This window comes from Bos mutus, chromosome 3, assembly GCF_027580195.1.
Source record: "Bos mutus isolate GX-2022 chromosome 3, NWIPB_WYAK_1.1, whole genome shotgun sequence".
NCBI classification, from domain to species: domain Eukaryota; kingdom Metazoa; phylum Chordata; class Mammalia; order Artiodactyla; family Bovidae; genus Bos; species Bos mutus.
This window is the reverse complement of record NC_091619.1, coordinates 44,794,175-44,814,554: the sequence shown is the minus strand read 5'-3', so window position 1 is coordinate 44,814,554 and position 20,380 is coordinate 44,794,175. Positions and strand designations below refer to the sequence as shown.

The window sequence follows — 20,380 nt, the reverse complement described above, 5'->3', positions numbered from 1 at the left end:
TGGACCTTTGTTGGCAAATTAATGTCTCTGCTTTTCTATATGCTACCTAGGTTGGTCATAACTTTCCTTCCAAGGAGTAAGTGTCTTTTAATTTCATGGCTACAATCACCATCTGCAGTGATTTTGGAGCCCCAAAAAATAAAGTCTGCCACTGTTTCCACTGTTTCCCCATCTATTTGCCATGAAGTGATGGGACCAGATGCCATGATCTTTGTTTTCTGAATGTTGAGCTTTAAGTCAACTTTTTCACTCTCCTCTTTCACTTTCATCAAGAGGCTTTTTAGTTCCTTTTCACTTTCTGCCATAAGGGTGGTGTCATCTGCATATCTGAGGTTATTGATATTTCTCCTGGAAATCTTGATTCCAGCTTGTGCTTCTTCCAGCCCAGCATTTCTCATGATGTACTCTGCATAGAAGTTAAATAAGCAGGGTGACAATATACAGCCTTGACGTACTCCTTTTCCTATTTGGAACCAGTCTGCTGTTCCATGTCCAGTTCTAACTGTTGCTTCCTGACCTGCATATAGGTTTCTCAAGAGGCAGGTCAGGTGTTCCAATATTCCCATCTCTTTCAGAATTTTCCACAGTTTATTGTGATCCACACAGTCAAAGGCTTTGGCATAGTCAATAAAGCAGAAATAAATGTTTTTCTGGAACTCTCTTGCTTTTTCAATGATCCAGCGGATGCTGGCAATTTGATGTCTGGTTCCCCTGCCTTTTCTAAAACCAGCTTGAACATCTGGAAGTTCACGGTTCACACACTGCTGAAGCCTGGCTTGGAGAATTTTGAGCATTATTTTACTAGCATGTGAGATGAGTGCAATTGTGTGGTAGTTTGAGCATTCTTTGGCCTTTCTTTGAGCATTCTTTGAGCCTTTCTTTGGGATTGGAATGAAAACTGATGCCACTTCCTCAAAGAGGCCTTCCTCATCCCGTTCAATCTAAACTAGGTCATGCTATGAAAAAGACTGCATACATCTTGTATTTTTTATTTACAGTTTGTACTATAAACATAATTTTATGTTTCTTTCTCTGTTCTGTATGTTTCATGAGGATAGAGCCTGTGTCTGTTTTATTTTTTGTACTCAGTACAGTTCAGTAGCTCAGTCATGTCCGACTCTTTGCGACCCCATGAATTGCAGCACGCCAGGCCTTCCTGTCCATCACCAACTCCCGGAGTTTGCTCAAACTCACGTCCATAGAGTAAGTGATGCCATTCAGCCATCTCATCCTCTGTCGTACCCATCTCCTCCTGCCCCCAATCCCTCCCAGCATCAGAGTCTTTTCCAATGAGTCAGCTCTTCACATGAGGTGGCCAAAGTACTGGAGTTTCAGCTTTAGCATCATTCCTTCCTAAGAACACTCAGGACCAATCTCCTTTAGAATGGACTGGTTGGATCTCCTTGCAGTCCAAGGGACTCTCAAGAGTCTCCAATTCCTAGCACATTGCTTGTCTCATAGTAGCTATGCAATAAAGATTTCCTAAAAAATATATGAACTTCTTCAAAACTTCCAGCTTGGTAGACCTCCAGAGCTTTACACTCTTAAGTTTATTTTGTTGGCTATAAGGAAATGGAAAGTCACCCTAACCGGTTACCTCCTTCAAGTTGTCCATTCCTAACATCTTAACTAATAGCAGATAGCATTTATTTAGGATATATTTAGGTGTAGACTAAAAAGCTGGAAAAGGAAATGGCAACCCGCTCCAGTATTCTTGCCTGGAAAATTCCATGGACAGAGGAATCTGGCAGGCTACAGTTCATGGGGTCGCAAAGAGTCGGCCATGACTGAGCACATCAGCACAGACTAAAAAGCACTTCTCACACTACCTAATTTATAACTGCATGAGGCAGACACTTTTATTATGTCCATCTTACAGATTAGTTAGCTGAGGGAAGTTCATATAGCTGCTAAATGGCAGTGCCACGATTTGAACCCCAGCATTGTGACAGAGGGGTTTCCCAGGTGGTACACTGGTGAAAGAGCCCGCCTGCCAATGCAGGAGATGCAAGAGACACAGGTTCAATCCCTGAGTCGGGAAGATTCCCTGAAGGAGGAAACGGCAACCCACTCCAGTATTCTTGGCAAGTAAGGGAGGAATAGAATCCAGATAATACACGAAGTTATCTTGGATAAAACAGTGACGTATCTTAAGATTTTCTACTTACTGCAATGCCATAAACATTTAACGAAATTAAATTTGGGCTTACCAGTGTCATTTTAGGAAGTAGCCCATGTTTGAAGAAAGTCACTGCAAGGAATTATTATGAAGCTGTTTCCTTCATTGAAATATATAGCAAAGTTTGTAAGATTTTAGCAAATTATATTAATGGGAAAATAGTTTTATGAATTAAGCCTAGATAGAACTACTCTGTCACACAGAGTTGTTGTGTGGTCAATTGCTCAGTTGTGTCCAGTGCTTTGCGATCCCATGGACTGTAGCCCACAAGGCTTTTCTGTCCATGGGATTCTCCAGGCAAGAATACTGGAGTGGGTTGCCATTTCTTCCTCAAGAGGATCTCCGTGATTCAGGGGTTGAACCCACGTCTCCTGCATCTCCTGAACTGGCAGGTAGATTCTTTATCACTGACCCACCTGGAAAGCCCATATATATACCTTTATACATAATATATACCTATCCCAGGTATTGTGAAGATTTATTAAATTATTGTTCTCTTTCTGTTTTGCTTCTACATTTCCTGAAGGAATTTGTTGTTGTTTAGTTGCTAAGTTGTGATCCACTCTTTGCAACCCCATGAAGTGCAGCACACTAGGCTTCCCTGTTCTTCACTATCTACCGGAGTTTGCTCAAATTTATGCCCACTGAGTCAGTGATACCATCCAACCATCTTATCCTCTGTCACCCCCTTCTCCTCCTGACCTCAATCTTTCCCAGCATTAGGGTCTTTCCCAATGAGTGGGCTCTTTGCATCAGGTGGCCAAAGTATCAGAGCTTCAGCTTCAGTCCTTCCAATGAATATTCAGGGTTGATTTCCTTCAGGATTGACTGGTTTCATCTCCTCACTGTCCAACAGACTCTCAAGAGTCTTCTCTAACACCACAATTTGAAAGCATCAGCTCTTCAGTGCTCAGCCTTCTTTATGGTCCAACTCTCGCATCCGTACATAACTACTAGAAAAACCATAGCTTTGAGTATAAAGACCTTTGTCAGCAAAGTGATGTCTCTGCTTATACACTATCTAGGTTTGTCATAGCTTTTCTTCCAAGGAGCAGGTGTCTTTAATTTCATGGCTGTAGTCACCATCCACAGTGATTTTGGAGCCAAAGAAAAGAAAGTCTGTCATTGTTTCCACTTTTCCCCATTTATTTGCCATGAAGTGAGAGGACTGGATGCTATGAAGGAATGGAAGACTGGGAAAAGTTGCAATGCTTTTACATTGCATTTCTTTTATTTCAAATATAAATAATATTTTTTCTTTTGATTCTTTTATACATACAGAAAAGATGGAGATCTTATGTTTACTTGAAACTAATTAACTAGAGAAATAGACCCACAATTCCCCCTTAACCCCAAATCATACAGTAGTTATAGTCAAACATGGGGGGGCAGTTGTGAAGAGCTGAAGGATCCAGCTTCTTCTTAACCATCTGTGTCCACATCATCCTTTTAGCAGCACACAAATAATTTAAAGGAAACAGCTCAAGAGACTCTTTGGGGCTATTTTATTGTTGAAAGTCCCAAGTGTTCACTTTATTTGGAATTATGGCATTGAAGTGCTGGTAGAATTTGTGTTCAGCCACTTCCATATTTCGTTTCAGGACTCTGAATCATTTAACCCTCCCAATATCAAGTCAAAATTCCACTCTTTTTTTATAGGGCACATTTTTTCTCTCTCATAGGTACAAGATATTTTTAAGGGTTCCAATTTGACTACAAAAGAGGGGTAACAGAGGAATTCCAGAAAACTCCTAAGACCAAGCTTTTCAACTGATGCTTCAACCAGAAAATGGGGATGTAGGAGTAGACAGTCACTGAACAGAGAAGAATTGGTTTCAGTGAATGCAAAGCACATTCAGTGATGGTGATTTCAGAGAGAATATGGGCCTGTAATACCGCCCTGCCTCCTTTTTTTCATTATGATTGCTTTAAAATAATTCCATCTTGAGGGAGGTGGGCAGGAGTGAAGTAGATGTGGCTATAAAGGGGCAAGCTGAGGGATCTTTATGCTGAGGGAAATCTTGTATCTGACTGTTGTGCACACAGGGCACAGGACCCTACACATGGGGTGAAACTGCATGAACTAAACACACATGTATGCACGCACATGCAAATGAGAAGTACAACTGAAGAAATGTGAATAAGATCAGTAGATTGTATCTCTGTCACTTTCCTGGTTGTGATACTGTACTACAGTTTTACAACATGCTACATTGCAGACACTATGTAAAGAGTACACGAGACCTCTCTGTATTATTTCTTACACCTGTATGTGAATCTACATCTCTTTCATATGAAAAAGTTGAAGGAAAACAAGAAATATAATGCACACATAATTCCATCTTAATAATAATTTTTGATATTATCCAGAAAATAATTCTAAAACCCAAATTTGAACAGACTTTTCCAGGCTGAACCAGAGAAAGTTTTTCTACAATGTAAGCTATCATATGGATATTGATGGTGCATATTGATCATGCGGGGCTTCCCCAGTGGCTCAACAGTAAAGAATCTGCTTTCAATGCAGAAGACACAGATTCCATCGCCAGGATGGGAAGATCCTCTGGAAGAGGAAATGGCAACCCACTCCAGTATACTTGCCTGGGAAATTTCATGGACAGAGGAGCCTGGTGGGCTACAGTCCATGGAATGCAAAAGAGTCAAAAACAACTTAGCAACTGAGCATGCATGCATACAAAAGAGGCTATCCTATCATCACAGACAAAAATTTTTTAAACTTTCAATATATTTTAAAAACAAAACCAGTGATGTATTTAAGCAGGAAATAAACACAAACTAAACAGTAAAATCGGAGAAGGCAATGGCACCACACTCCAGTACTTTTGCCTGGAAAATTCCATGGATGGAGGAGCCTGGTAGGCTGCAGTCCATGGGGTTGCTAGAGTCGGACACGACTGAGAGACTTCACTTTCACTTTTCACTTTCATGCATTGGAGAAGGAAATGGCAACCCACTCCAGTGTTCTTGCCTGGAGAATCCCAGGGACGGGGAAGCCTGGTGGGCTGCCGTCTATGGGGTCGCACGGAGTTGGACACGACTGAAGTGATTTAGCAAACAGTAAAACAGACATATATATATATATATATATATATATACATATATATATATATATACACACGGACAGCTTAATCTTTACCTTAACAGAAGGAATAGGTTTTTTTGGGATAAAATGGTTTCTTTCAAGTGGTAGAACGGTCACATTTTCTTTTTTCAGTCTCAACTTTTCCTCTGCTATGATTTTCTTGCGCTTCTCAAGATAAGGTCCAAAGCTTGGCAGTTTCTAATAGGAAAACACACAAATAAGAAAGCATGTTACTTCACAGAATAGAAAAATGTGAGAATATAAACACATAAATATTATGAACAAACAAAATGTGTGTTTGGAGATTGGTTCAGGTAAACTGCAACAAGGTCTTCATTCTTGGACCATTAGTCTTCTAGGTATTAGATTTCATTAATTATTAAAAAGAACACAATATCACAATACCTTTACCAAATATGTATGTGTTACAAATGTTAATTTAAAATACATCTCTAAAAACAGAATAAAATTCACAATGGTAAAATCAGACCACTCACTTAAAACAATAGCTATTAGTTAGACAATTTGTTTAGTTCATATAGACAGAAGGTGAAACCTATTGATGGTTTTTTTCCTTTTCATCAGGTTTTTAGCACAGTATAGACACAGCCCAGTCTCTGACAAATGCTTTTGTCAATAGCAAAGATACTTTGCCAAAGTTCTAATCTGTATCTCTATTTTATTATGTTCAAATTCTTACTACATCTCTTTAAAGATTGTAACTAATGTTTATTGCAGTCTACTGGAATAGCTGAAAAACAGAATGGTAAAAATATTGATTTCTCTGTACAGAAAATAAACTTTATTTGCATGAAGGTGGCAAAAATAGAAACGAAAAGCAGGAGAAATATCACATTGCTTAAACAAACTCCATCAGTATTCAAAATCACATTATGTAGCTTTAAATCTCAAGGTTATTCAACTGTACTTTACAAAGTTCATTTAGAAAGATACCTGGGTGTCATGGAAAAATGCTAAGTGGTTTCAAGTTAACATGAATATGCCCTCCTATTATTCATTATCCTGTAATTATTTCCTCTTCACTTTGTCCTTCTCTTCTAGAACCTTTGATCTTCACTTTTACTGACATATACTGCTGATGATGGGCACCATTGAATTCCAAATGTTACGTGTTTGCTTGTAACCTGGAACTGCTAGGCCTCTTTTCTAAGACTGCAAAAATAACCCCCTCCCACCTCTCCTGCAGAATAAAGCACATTTATCTCGCTGATGAAGGCTTGGAAAACTACAGCACTCCAAGGTCATACTGATCTCTGACCTAGCAAGTACTTTGGTACAAAATCATAGTTGTTTCAAAACACTGGCCTCTACCTGCCAGGTTGCATAATGCCCTAGGAAAGTGAGTTCTCTGGTCCTTTAGAGATGTCAATTGGGTAGGTAAACCAAACTTAAACTATGTTACAATTCAGCCAAACTGCAACTGGAAATTTATATTGGCAGAAAATACTTATGTGTAACTATCTATGATTGTTACTTCCATTATCAATTTACTGTAATTATGTCAAGTCGAGCAAATAGAAACAATGTTATGAATGCCAATTTAATTTACATACAATTAAACCTGAACTATACACTTCATCTCTGCACCTTAATGCTTTCCTAAATTACTATATTTAATGATTACAGTAATATGTGAAATGATATGATGGAGGGAGAGAATATATGAATATATTGTATCTATTTAATCATAAAATAAGTGATGCTGTGCTATTAAAACACATACAGTATAAAACAAATCCTTAATATTATCACATATTTAGGGCCCTTTAATATAGAAAAGACAAGCTTGCTTAGAGTATCCTCTACCGAAATGACTCTTTCCCCTGGCACATGAGGCGTTAGGGATTACACTTGGTGCCAATACCCCTTAGGGTTCTGATAACACCTCAGAAGGCGGTGAATGCATGTCCACTTGATACAAATCTTGTCAGAATATCACTCTCACCACACTTCTACATCAAGGACACTCGCACACTAATCTTACATCCTTGAAGATTATCAAGATTTGTTAGTGTGAAACACATGACCTCTGAGGCTAGCAGATCCCTCATGAGGAAGGCGAGTTTTATGAAAATCTGAACCATTATCCTCTTCCTTGACAGGGTCTTATCTTATTCAACACTGTCTCATTCCACCTAAAAGTTCTATAAAGTTATTCAAAAGAAATCATTCTTGGAACTTGTTAATCTACTTTTAAACATAGACCAGAGGAGATATTTCTTTTCCATTTAAATTATTGTTTATCCAAAGAGAAATAAAGTAGTTACATTTAAACTGTGATGATTTAAATTGTTCCAATAATGGTAATAATAATAATAATAGAAAAATTGTTTGCTACAGAATAGAATACAGCTTGCACAGACACCAACCACTTGTTATTTGGTGCATTTTTTTTTTTTTTGCAGTGGCTGACCATATTTGCCATATTTAACTAATGCAGCCTTTTCATGACTAGAAGTGCTATAATTATAATGTGTTAATCTTTTATAATTTATCCTAAGGAGAGGTTCTCAATTTAACATAAAGATTCTTACAGGATTTTCTCTGTGTGTTAGTTGAAGAAAACAGTGGAAAAGAAAGAAAACTCTTGTCAAAGTTTTCTTTAAATTGACAGCACACCCACACAGATCACTGACTGCCCCTTCGATGTTCCGCCATTTATCTCCAAATCAATGAGGGTCTCTTTGCATGTGGTTTCTCACTGCCACATGGAGTCTGAAGTGTTGGAGGAGCAGTTTCCAAAACTTCAAGGTTGCTATAGTCATTTTGCTTTCTGCATTAGTATAAGAAATTTCAGTGCTTTTAAAAAATTATTATTATGTTGCTCATACTTAAATGCCTCTAAGATAGCCGAGAACTGAACATTTGAAAAGTTAAGTTTTCTGAAAATAAAAAAGATCAATTGCCCCTTGCATCTGAGCACCATATATTACACTTAGGCATATGTCTGTGTTTAGATCTTGCCAAAGGGACAAACCAGAGCAAAATAAAAATAAGAAAGAGTGAAGGTGAAAGTATAGTGGGCCACTGTATATGTGTGCAATCAGTGATGATTAATAAAGCATTTAGCTCAAATCTCTGCCCGAACATACAGTTAATTGATTTCCTATTGCAGGAGGAGAAGCAGCAGGCCCTGACAGAGCCAGCAGCAGGAGCTTTTCCTCTTCATTCATTATTTTCTTGCAGAAAAAGTTGTAGCCTGCGGTAACTCCAAGTGAGAGGTTTGAGCGTCATGCTATATTTCTTAAACAAAAGAAAAAGTTCTTTAGGACTCTCAAAAGCTGCTTTGTAACTGATGAGCTGAACAAAGCTCAGAAATGGTGTGATTTTTGTTTCAATAGTTTCTCCAGGGATTCATCATTGATGAAATTGTCCTCACCAGAAAAGCTAAATCCTACTCATTTAAAGATAACAGTATCTCACACTAAAACTGTCTCTATCCAGATATTAAAAGCATTACATTGCCGATAGAAAAGTGACAACATAATGAATCAACAAGGATACCTTAAGCCAGCAAAGCTTTAAGGTAAAGAAGTCTATTTGGATTATAATTTATTCATGGATCAATCTAAAGGTAATTGAGCATATTATGAAGCAGAAGAGGGTTCTTGTTTCTAATAGAAGCAAGCACTAGTATCTCCCAGTTTAAATTGCATATTTTTTATGAGAATGGCAGCAAGTTGGCTAATAGCACAGGTCTGCAGTGCTGTACGGAGAAGATGATGGCACCCTACTCCAGTGCTCTTGCCTGGAAAATCCCATGGAAGAAGGAGCCTGGTGGGCTGCAGTCCATGGGGTTGCGAAGAGTCGGACACGACTGAGCGACTTCACTTTCACTTTTCACTTTTCACTTTCATGTGTTGGAGAAGGAAATGGCAACCCACTCCAGTGTTCTTGCTTGGAGAATCCCAGGGATGGGGGAGCCTGGTGGGCTGCTGTCTATGGGGTCTCACAGAGTCAGACATGACTGAAGCGGCTTAGCAGCAGCAGCAGCACGGTGCTGTAAGAGATCAACTCTATTTTTTAATCGTATCCTCTTACCTGATTTGAAACAATGAGGGCAAGAAAGGTAATTTCTTTGATAACCAAAAGGTAATAAGTTAAAAGATAAAATGATTTCAAGTTATACTGAGTGTGATATAAATATATATATTTCATATACTGTTAAAACACACACACATATATATATACACTGAGTGCAATATATATATATATGTGTTACAAATTGCATATATATTTTGCACTCAGTAAAAACCTGAAATCCATATGTGTGTGTGTGTGTGTGTGTATACTGTGTGTGTGTGTACACACTGACAGATTGAAGAATAAATTAAGTGTAAATGATATAGTATGCTTCATGACTAAGAATTAATTTTTTTACAAATTTTTTACAACTTTTTATAAAAAACATGTTTACCTATGACTTAGTTACACTATCTTTTGTAATTTAGTCAACATCAGATCAGATCAGTCACTCAGTCGTGTCCGACTCTTTGCGACCCCATGAATCGCAACATGCCAGGCCTCCTTGTCCATCACCAACTCCCGGGGTTCACTGAGACTCACGTCCATTGAGTCGGTGATGCCATCCAGCCATCTCATCTTCTGTCGTCCCCTTCTCCTCTTGCTCCCGTTCCCTCCCAGGATCAGAGTCTTTACTAATGAGTCAACTCTTCGCATGAGGTGGCCAAAGTACTGGAGTTTCAGCTTCAGCATCATTCTTTCCAAAGAAATCCCAGGGCTGATCTCCTTTAGAATGGACTGGCTGGATCTCCTTGCAGTCCAAGGGACTCTCAAGAGTCTTCTCCAACACAACACTTCAAAAGCATCAATTCTTCGGCGCTCAGCCTTCTTCACAGTCCAACTCTCACATCCATACATGACCACAGGAAAAACCATAGCCTTGACTAGACAAACCTTTGTTGGCAAAGTCATGTCTCTGCTTCTGAATATGCTATCTAGGTTGGTCATAACCTTCCTTCCAAGAAGTAAGCGTCTTTTAATTTCTTTTAATTTCATGGCTGCAGTCACCATCTGTAGTGATTTTGGAGCCCAGAAAAATAAAGTCTGACACTGTTTCCACTGTTTCCCCATCTATTTCCCATGAAGTGATGGGACTGGATGCCATGATCTTCGTTTTCTGAATGTTGAGCTTTAAGCCAACTTTTTCACTCTCCTCTTTCACTTTCATCAAGAGGCTTTTGAGTTCCTCTTCACTTTCTGCCATAAGGGTGTTGTTATCTGCGTATCTGAGGTTATTGATATTTCTCCCAGCAATCTTGATTCCAGCTTGTGTTTCTTCCAGTCCAGCGTTTCTCATGATGTACTCTGCATAGAAGTTAAATAAGCAGGGTGACAATATACAGCCTTGACGTACTCCTTTTCCTATTTGGAACCAGTCTGTTGTTCCATATCCAGTTCTAACTGTTGTTTCCTGACCTGCATACAGGTTTCTCAAGAGGCAGATAAGGTGGTCTGGTATTCCCATCTCTTTCAGAATTTTCCACGGTTGATTGTGATCCACACAGTCAAAGGCTTTGGCATAGTCAATAAAGCAGAAATAGATGTTTTTCTGGAACTCTCTTGCTTTTTCCATGATCCAGTAGAAGTTGGCAATTTGATCTCTGGTTCCCCTGCCTTTTCTAAAACCAGCTTGCACATCAGGAAGTTCACGCTTCTCATATTGCTGAAGTCTGGCTTGGAGAATTTTGAGCATTACTTTACCTGCGTGTGAGATGAGTGCAATTGTGCGGTAGTTTGAGCATTCTTTGGCATTGCTTTTCTTTGGGATTGAATGAAAACTGACCTTTTCCAGTCCTGTGGCTACTGCTGAGTTTTCCAAATTTGCTGGCATATTGAATGCAGCACTTTCACAGCATCATTTTTCAGGATTTGGAATAGCTCAGCTGGAATTCTATCACCTCCACTAGCCTTGTTCGTAGTGATGCTTTCTAAGGCCCACTTGACTTCACATTCCAGAATGTCTGGCTCTAGATCAGTGATCACACCATCATGATTATCTGGGTCGTGAAGATCTTTTTTGTACAGTTCGTCTGTGTATTCTTGCCATCTCTTCTTAATATCTTCTGCTTCTTTAGGTCCATACCATTTCTGTCCTTTATCGAGTCCATCTTTGCATGAAATGTTCCTTTGGTATCTCTAATTTTCTTGAAGAGATCTCTAGTCTTTCCCATTCTGTTGTTTTCCTCTATTTCTTTGCATTGATCGCTGAGGAAGGCTTTCTTATCTCTTCTTGCTATTCTTTGGAATTCTGCATTCAGATGTTTATATCTTTCCTTTTCTCCTTTGCTTTTCACTTCTCTTCTTTTCACAGCTATTTGTAAGGCCTCCCCAGACAGCCATTTTGCTTTTCTGCATTTCTTTTCCATGGGGATGGTCTTGATCCCTATCTCCTGTACAATGTCATGAACCTCATTCCATAGTTCATCTGGCACTCTATCTATCAGATCTAGGCCCTTAAATCTATTTCTCACTTCCACTGTATAATCATAAGGGATTTGATTTAGGTCATACCTGAATGGTCTAGTGGTTTTCCCTACTTTCTTCAATTTAATTCTGAATTTAGCAATAAGGAGTTCATGGTCTGAGCCACAGTCAGCTCCTGGTCTTGTTTTTGCTGACTGTATAGAGCTTCTCCATCTTTGGCCGCAAAGAACATAATCAATCTGATTTCGGTGTTGACCATCTGGTGATGTCCATGTATAGAGTCTTCTCCTGTGTTGTTGGAAGAGGGTGTTTGTGATGACCAGTGCATTTTCTTGGCAAAACTCTGTTAGTTAGTCTTTGCCCTGCTTCATTCCATATTCCAAGGCCAAATTTGCCTGTTACTCCAGGTGTTTCTTGACTTCCTACTTTTGCATTCCAATCCCGTATAATGAAAAGGACATCTTTTTTGGGCATGATACTGGATGCTTGGGGCTAGTGCACTGGGACGACCCAGAGGATGGTATGGGGAGGGATGAGGGAGGAGGGTTCAGGATGGGGAACACATGTATACCTGTGATGGATTCATTTTGTTATTTGGCAAAACTAATACAATTATGTAAAGTTTAAAAATAAAATAAATAAATAAATAAAAGGTCTTGTAGTCTTCATAGAACCGTTCAATTTCAGCTTCTTCAGCGTTACTGGTTGGGGCATAGATTTGGATTACTGTGGTATTGAATGGTTTGCCTTGGAAATGAACAGAGATCATTCTGTCACTTTTGAGATTGCATCCAAGTACTGCATTTCGGACTCTTTTGTTGACCATAATGGCTACTCCATTTCTTCTGAGGGATTCCTGCCCGCAATAGTAGATATAATGGTCATCTGAGTTAAATTCAACTCCATGCCCGAGGCCAGGGGCGGTGGCCAGGAGGACCAACCCCACGTCCAAGGAGCTGTGGCTGCACGGGTGCAGGAGGGCCTAGAGGAGCTATCCCACGTTGAAGGTCAGGAAGGGTGGCGGTGAGGAGATACCCCTCATCCACGGTAAGGAGTAATGGCTGTGCTTTGCGGAGCAGCCGTGAAGAGATAACCCACGTCCAAGGTAAGAGAAACCCAAGTAAGATGGTAGGTGTTGCAAGAGGGCATCAGAGGGCAAACACACTGAAACCATACTCACAGAAAACTAGTCAATCTCATTACACTAGGACCACAGCCTTGTCTAACTCAATGAAACTAAGCCATGCCCGTGGGGCAACTCAAGATGGGAGGGTCACGGTGGAGAGATCTGACAGAATGTGGTCCACTGGAGAAGGGAATGGCAAACCACTTCAGTATTCTTGACTTGAGAACCCCATGAACAGTATGAAAAGGCAAGATGATAGGATACTGAAAGAGAAACTCCCCAGGTCAGTACGTTCCCAATATGCCACTGGAGATCAGTGGAGAAATAACTCCAGAAAGAATGAAGGGATGGAGCCAAAGCAAAAAGAATACCCAGCTGTGGATGTGACTGGTGATAAAAGCAAGGTCCGATGCTGTAAAGAGCAATATTGCATAGGAACCTGGAATGTCAGGTCCATGAATCAAGGCAAATTGGAAGTGGTCAAACAAGAGATGGCAAGAGTGAATGTCGACATTCTAGGAATCAGCGAACTGAAATGGACTGGAATGGGTGAATTTAACTCAGATGACCATTAGTCAACATACACAATATCAAATGCCTATTCTGCACAAGGAAGTGTCCCTTGCTACATTAAAGGTTGAGCAATTTCTATATGTAATGTGTATAATTATCATTGCTAGTAATTTTATAAGTATCTCTTGTCATTCATTAGGGCTAGTGTCATACTGAATAATATATCAAGCATATCTAGTTTTGTTGTTATCTAAAGGCATTGTGGCAGAAAACAATTTCTAGTTAATTGGAATGATAAGGGGAAAGACAGTAGTTATATGAGGTTTAGATGTAACTGATAATTAAGTAGGCAAAGGTAGGGTTGTTTTGAAAAATGGGAGTTTGCTTTGGGGGTCTGTGGATAATGTGAACTGATAAAGTCAGTAAATAGTTTTTTTTAGATTAAGGTCTTGAGAATCATTTTTATTTTGCTGTGCTTAATTCGTGTGGAACTGTTTAACTATCCCTAAAGCTATATAACTGTCTTTCCCCTTATCATTCTAATTAACTAGAAATTGTTTTCTGCCAATTAATATTATCGCTTCATCTTTTCTACGTTCCCATAATAAATCATTTTAATATAATGCCACTTTATTCAGTCAAATTCAATAAATACTTAAATTTTTAATGGATATCTGACACGTTGGTACATGCTTGGGACAAAAAAAAAAAATGAATACACTTGGTCTTTAGTCTCTTTTAGATTTTAAACTAGACTGGAGAGACTTTAGTGAAAGAAAAATTAGCAGACATTTATCTTAAATTCATAAATCCTTCAGAAAATTCAAAATGGTCTAATATGTATCAAATATTGTAATGCTCAGATCTATAAAAATCTATTCTAAAAATTATATAAAAAAAAAAATAAAGGCATTGTGTACGAAGATCCTTGGAAAACTATTTAATCTCAATCAATGATCAACACAAAGTGAAGAGAATAAACTTTCCAAGATTTAATCTTTAACAAAATTCAGTAAGGCAATGAGTACTTTTGGATACCTAAAATAAAAATGTAGGAGCACAATGGTTGGGAGCCTGGGTTCTCTTAGTGTGTTCCTGCTGCTGCTGCTGAGTCACTTCAGTCGTGTCCGACTCTGTGCAACCCCATAGACAGCAGCCCACCAGGATGCCCCGTCCTTGGGATTCTCCAGGCAAGAACACTGGAGTGTGTTGCCATTTCCTTCTCCAACACATGAAAGTGAAAAGTGAAAGTGAAGTTGTTCAGTCGTGTCCGACCCTCAGCGACCCCATGGACTGCAGCCTTCCAGGCTCCTCCATCCATGGGATTTTCCAGGCAAGAGAACTGGAGTGGGATGCCATTGCCTAACACACCCTAATTAAATCACTACATGCTCAGTGTGATGTAAGAAAGTATGGGAAACAGAAATGAGAGGTCTGTTCTGTTCTGTCTGAATACACTAATTTTTCTTCTTCCCTTCCTTCAATTATGACAGCAATTAATTGCTTATGTTTGATTCTGAATTTTGTTCCATAATCTGCTTTAATGTGGCTTACATTTAGAAACTTGGATTTTCCCCATGAATAGCTTGTAATACTTAATCACTGATATAGTACTAAGCAATATTTCATGGTATTATCAAATTTGGACAGTGGAAAACAAGAAGAAACAGAGAGGACCATCTGTACATTACATTATCATAATACTATATGGTGCCCCGTGGTACAAATTGGGACACTGGGGCTGGACATTGCAAAATATATGATATCAATGAAATGTAACTCTTAGTTTAACCTGATAAATTTAAGTGGACAACTTATGATCAAAAATCTGACGTCTATGGCAGTCAAAAGCAATGATAACTCATGCTTCATAGTGAAAGCAGAAAGGCAACATTTGCATAGTGGTTAGGATACTGATTTACAAGTCAAATTTGCATTAAAATCACAGTTTTACACCCATTAGCTATGTGACTATGTGCCAATTACTTAACCATTCTGCTACTAATTTTCCTTATCAATGAAATGAGAATGATAATATCTAACTCACGATGTTGGTATAAGCATTAAATGGAATAACATTTGTAAAGTTCATCCCTGCCAATTTATTCCCACAAGCCTTAACTGCTTACATTGCACTGTGTACCATGCTCTGTATGACCATGTTTGCTCATGTTAGGAATGAGCCCACCCTGTGTTTTTAACCTGGGACATGTCCATTTGGTGTTTTGTCTCAGTTCAGTATTCACAGGATCTTAATAATGTCCTCTACTGACTCCCCACTCTCCCCAGTATTAAGAGCCCCTCGAAGTGTTGCAAAGCACTCTGGACACTTCTATCCTTGCATTTATGCCACTGTCGTATCATTACAGGCCTCTGACTTCATCTTCCCCACTTGAGGTCCTGGTTAGTTTTTGATGTAGCTACTCAATGTATTTTCTTCCCCCTTGTTTTTGGCTTGTTGCTTAGTTTTTTTTTTTTTTTTTTTCAATAAGTTTTTCAAAACTTGAAAAATTACTGAATGAATGCATGCATGAATATCTTGAATGTAAGTTAAAAATCCTGCTGGTTGTTGGAAATGTCAGACAATCCCAAACAATTACTTTCAGAAAGAAATTAACTTACAGAAATAGGTTCTTTTAAAATTAAATATTATATATTACACAACATCTGTGATTCATAAATTAAAAAAAAAACAGTGCAAGACACCTACTTTATATATAAAAAAACCAATCTGTCATCTTAAAGAACCTGTAGTTAATAACAACAGCAGTATGCCAAGACAAAGGCTGTGGCAGAGGTGACCTCAGATGTCAGATGAGCAATGACAACGTGGACCTAACCCAGGCTGAGAGGGTGAAACTCTTCTAGAGGAAATGACATTAGAGCTAAGTTCTGAAGGATAGAGTGAAAGTTGATTGGCGAGTAGTGAAGACAGAGATGTGAGGGTTAGGAAAGGGAAAGAAAATCTTCCAAGTAAACGAAATACCAGGGGGAAGAGAGTAACACTCTGGAAGCAGCGCTGGGGAGCCAGGAGGCTGCTGACCCTCTGCCCTGTGTTTAATAAGATATAAGAGAGTGTGGAGCTTCTTCAGTGAAGGGCAAGCAGAGCATGTTTTGTTGTGAAGTGATGACACTGGGATGTATGTTAAGAAGAATGTCAATCAAGAGAAGAAAATCTAACATGAATGGAATGCCAGAAAAGGGTGAAGGAGGAAAGACTTGCTTTTTGCCAAAGACTGTGCAGGTGCTGGAGCCACAAACACAACAAGGAGGTGGTTCTTTCCAAAGCAGCTTATGGCCTGTGAGGAAGACTGACTCATATTCGCCGGAACTCAGATAAGATCATTACTGTTTTATATTGACATATTATTTAAATGATGTATAGCAGATTCCTCTAAAGAAACAAACTTATTGCTTAAAGTGATAACTTTTAAAGCAATATCTTTAGCTTGGAGTTCAGGAGATTAAGTCCTGATGTAGTGATTGAAAAGAAATAAAACCAAAGAGATGTCCAAACCACTATGCATGAGAAATGCAGAAGAATCTGAAGCAGAGGGGGAAGAAAGGAGAGAAGAGGAAAGATCATTAAGAGAAGGAAAAGAGAGACAGAGAGAGAGGGAGCAGAACCTGATGGTGTGATGGCTGGAGGACTTTCATAACGAGGAAGAGCTAATATTCAACTTTAAGCTGTTTCTATTGCTGCAGCCCAAATCCTCCTCTATGACCCCTAAAACTTTAATAACATCTCCTACCCACTTACCTGCCCTGGAGAGAAATCTGGAAGAAAGTCAGGAAAACAGGATTGAGTTTCATGGTTGGATTAGAGAATACTTGAGGTTGGCCTCAAGAATAGACTAATGAGAGGTGAGATGTGAGGGAGATTCAGAAATCAGTGGGAGTAAGAATTTATCGCCAAAAGTGATGTAGAGAGCACAACCTCTAGGAAGTTTGTAGCAATATCCAGAGGATGGGATTGGGTGATCTCAGCTGACATCTGGGTTGTGTAGATAATTATAAGGAGGAGAGATATGCAGAGGAAGAGGTGCACAGTTTGACGTAATCCTGGTCTAATGAGCAATTTATTTCAACTAAGAGCTTCCCAGGCAGTGCAGTGGTAAAGAATCTGCCTGCTGATGCAGGAGACGCAGAAGACATGGGGTCGATCTGTGAGTTAGGAAGATCCCCTGGAGCTAGGAAATGGCAACCCACTCCAGCATTCTCGCCTGGAGAACCCCATGGACAGAGGAGGTCTAAGTCCATGGGGTCACAAAAGAGTCGGAAATAACTGAGAAACTGAGCATGCACGTAGTGCATGAGATGCAAGAGATTAAAGACTTTCAAGTAAAGGAGGAATTCAAACTGTGAAGAAAGATTATAAAAGGAGAAATAGCATGTGGTGCTAGAAAAGGGGAAAAAAGAGAAAGGAATCGTTGAGTAAAGGGATGGAAAGTTAAGAAACTACAGGATGAATTCATTCTTAGACAACCTAAACATAGTAAATACCTGAAGAATAGTAGCAAGTGAAGCCGGGAAATCTGTGGAGGGCTCTGAATTTAGGGCAAAGTGGTTTGAATTTTTATTCTTCAGGGTGTAGGGAAACACGTACCCTGATATACTTTTATGTAATCAGGTCTCTGTGGTGGCAGACAGAAGGATGAATTGTTGGGAGAATGCTTGTGGTAGAAAGAGGAGAATGATCCAGAATATTGGAGATACTGAGTTCAAGAAGTATATTGGATTTCAGAGCACTGTGAAAAAAATTTAAATAGAAAGAAAAAGAAAAAAAAACATGAAAGAAAGAAGAGCTGAATGGAGTGAGGGAGTAAAGGAAAGAGGCAAGGACGAAAAAAGGAAATGAAGAGCAAAATCAATCCAAAAAATGAATTTTTATACACAGGAAAATATCTTTTAAATATTGTATACTCTGAAAAATAGAGGCCCAATAATGACTACACAAACCAACCCCAAGAATTCACATAAGTCTTCACTCCCTCACAACTCACCAACTGGTGCGCCCCTGCTCTGACAATGGCTGCTGCCTGAAACCACCTCGCTTTCATTCTTTCCGACACAGAACTTCTCTGACAAACTTCTGCTTTCACCTCTTTACTGCTCATCTCCCTGCAAATGACCTCTCCTCTCTCACTGTCCCCCGCGCAATCAGAGTCTCAGGCATTTTCAAAATCGTGTGGGAACTGTGTTAACGGGTGACTGCACAGGTTGTAAGCTACAGAAGAGTTACATCTTCAGGAAAATGAACATAAAACAATGTGGGTAGGGAATCTGGGAGGGACAAAATAGGATTCCATTTTCTTTCCTTGCACACTGGAGAGCTCCTGCTTGTGCTTTGTACTGGTGATGAACTAGAGGGAGAAGACATGGGAAAATCAGCTTCCTCAACAATAGCTCTAGTGAGAGGTGACTGTAAGTTCTATCCAGGAAGCAACTGTACCATCATCGTTACCTTCCTCAAAATCAACATATGTATCCAGCATCCCTCACAACAAGCCCTTTGCAAAGTGCAGGAGTACATCAACTCTTCTTCACTGAAAACCCATAAGGTGGGTATTGTTCTTGTCCCCACTTACAGTTGAGAAAACTGAGGCTTGGAAAGGCTGAATAACTTGCTCCAGTTCTTACTTATTAATCAAAAACAGATCCAGGATTCACTTCCCAGTCTGCCAGATGCTAGACTCTGCACTGTGCTGTCACTCATACCTCTGTAGTCCTTACAAAGCTTATTAAATGACTATTTACTCCATTTTTGATTGATGTAAGGACGAATACCACACACATATTCCATTCCTTGAAATCTATGCTTCTTATTTTTCTCATTCCACAAACTGTGAAGAGAAAAATGCCTCAAAAGAATGCTGAACACATGCCATGCAAAATATCTGTATTAGTTTAGTCCTGTTTATTACTGGCCTCAAGTTTAATGAGCCCAAGTTAATACAGGTGAAAGGCCAGAGTGTTACATGCAGTAGTTAATGAAATACCATAGAGCTGCTGAGAAAATGATTAGCCAAATATGAATTTAATATGCTTCATTCTCAAGATGCAGCACCCCATGGGAGGCATCTTTTGCGGGGAGACAATGTGATATATTGCAAACAGTACTTTCTTGAGAGTTAGGAGATGTGGCTCCAACAGTAACCTTGCTACCAGCTCTTTTTGTGACCTCTCACAGTGCTGTGACTTTCTCGGTTTTCTCATCTATAAAATGAGGAGGTTGGACCAGATGATATATAATATTCCTTACACTGTCACATTTTGCTTTGTTTTCAAATTCAGTTAGAAATCCTCAGGGTTTATGCCCAGGTAACAACACATAGTCTGTGGAGGAAATGCTGGATTGAGTCATAACTTACATAACTCTTTCCCTCTTACTTAATGATAGAACATTCTGAATCTATTTAAGTAGTAAAAATATGGATAGTGTAGCTAATATTTACCAAACTCCTGAGGCTGGATGAGTTCTTACACTGCTTTAGGCTTCATCGGTACAACCACATATAGCATTGTTATCTATCCATTAAGTAATAAAATCTGTATGGATAATTAGCAGAAATAAAACAGTTTTTACAAAGAAAGCTATAAATAATCTGTATAAATTGGGAAATTCCTACAGATCACAACAAACACTACACTGTAATTACCTTTACAAAGTTTGATGTTTACTTACAAAGTCACCTGAGACACACTGTCTACAAAATCAACCATGCACATTTAGAGGTAGATATAAGTGACTGGCATTATTACTGGGCATGAACCTGCCAAGTAAGTAAGAATAAAATGTAGATACACTTGTGATTGCATTTGTGTATATTGGAAGTTTTAGGCTGTTAAAAGAAAGTAATAGTGTGTGTGTATGTGTGCTCAGTTGTGTCTAACTCTTTGTAACCCCGTGGCCTGTAAGCCTGCCAGGCTTCTCTGCCCACGGAATTTTCCAGGCAAGAACACTGCAGTAGGTTGCCATTTCCTTCTCCAG

General features: G+C 39.2%; 1 protein-coding gene across 1 annotated transcript in view; it reads right to left on the bottom strand.

Annotated features, from left to right (window-relative positions):
* DPYD (dihydropyrimidine dehydrogenase) overlaps positions 1-20,380 on the bottom strand; it is a 930,468-nt gene that overhangs the window by 20,718 nt on the left and 889,370 nt on the right. Inside the window, exon 21 of the mRNA XM_005888124.3 lies at positions 5,337-5,480. Coding sequence (XP_005888186.1) covers positions 5,337-5,480 — 144 coding nt within the window. The remainder of the gene's footprint in view (positions 1-5,336; positions 5,481-20,380) is intronic.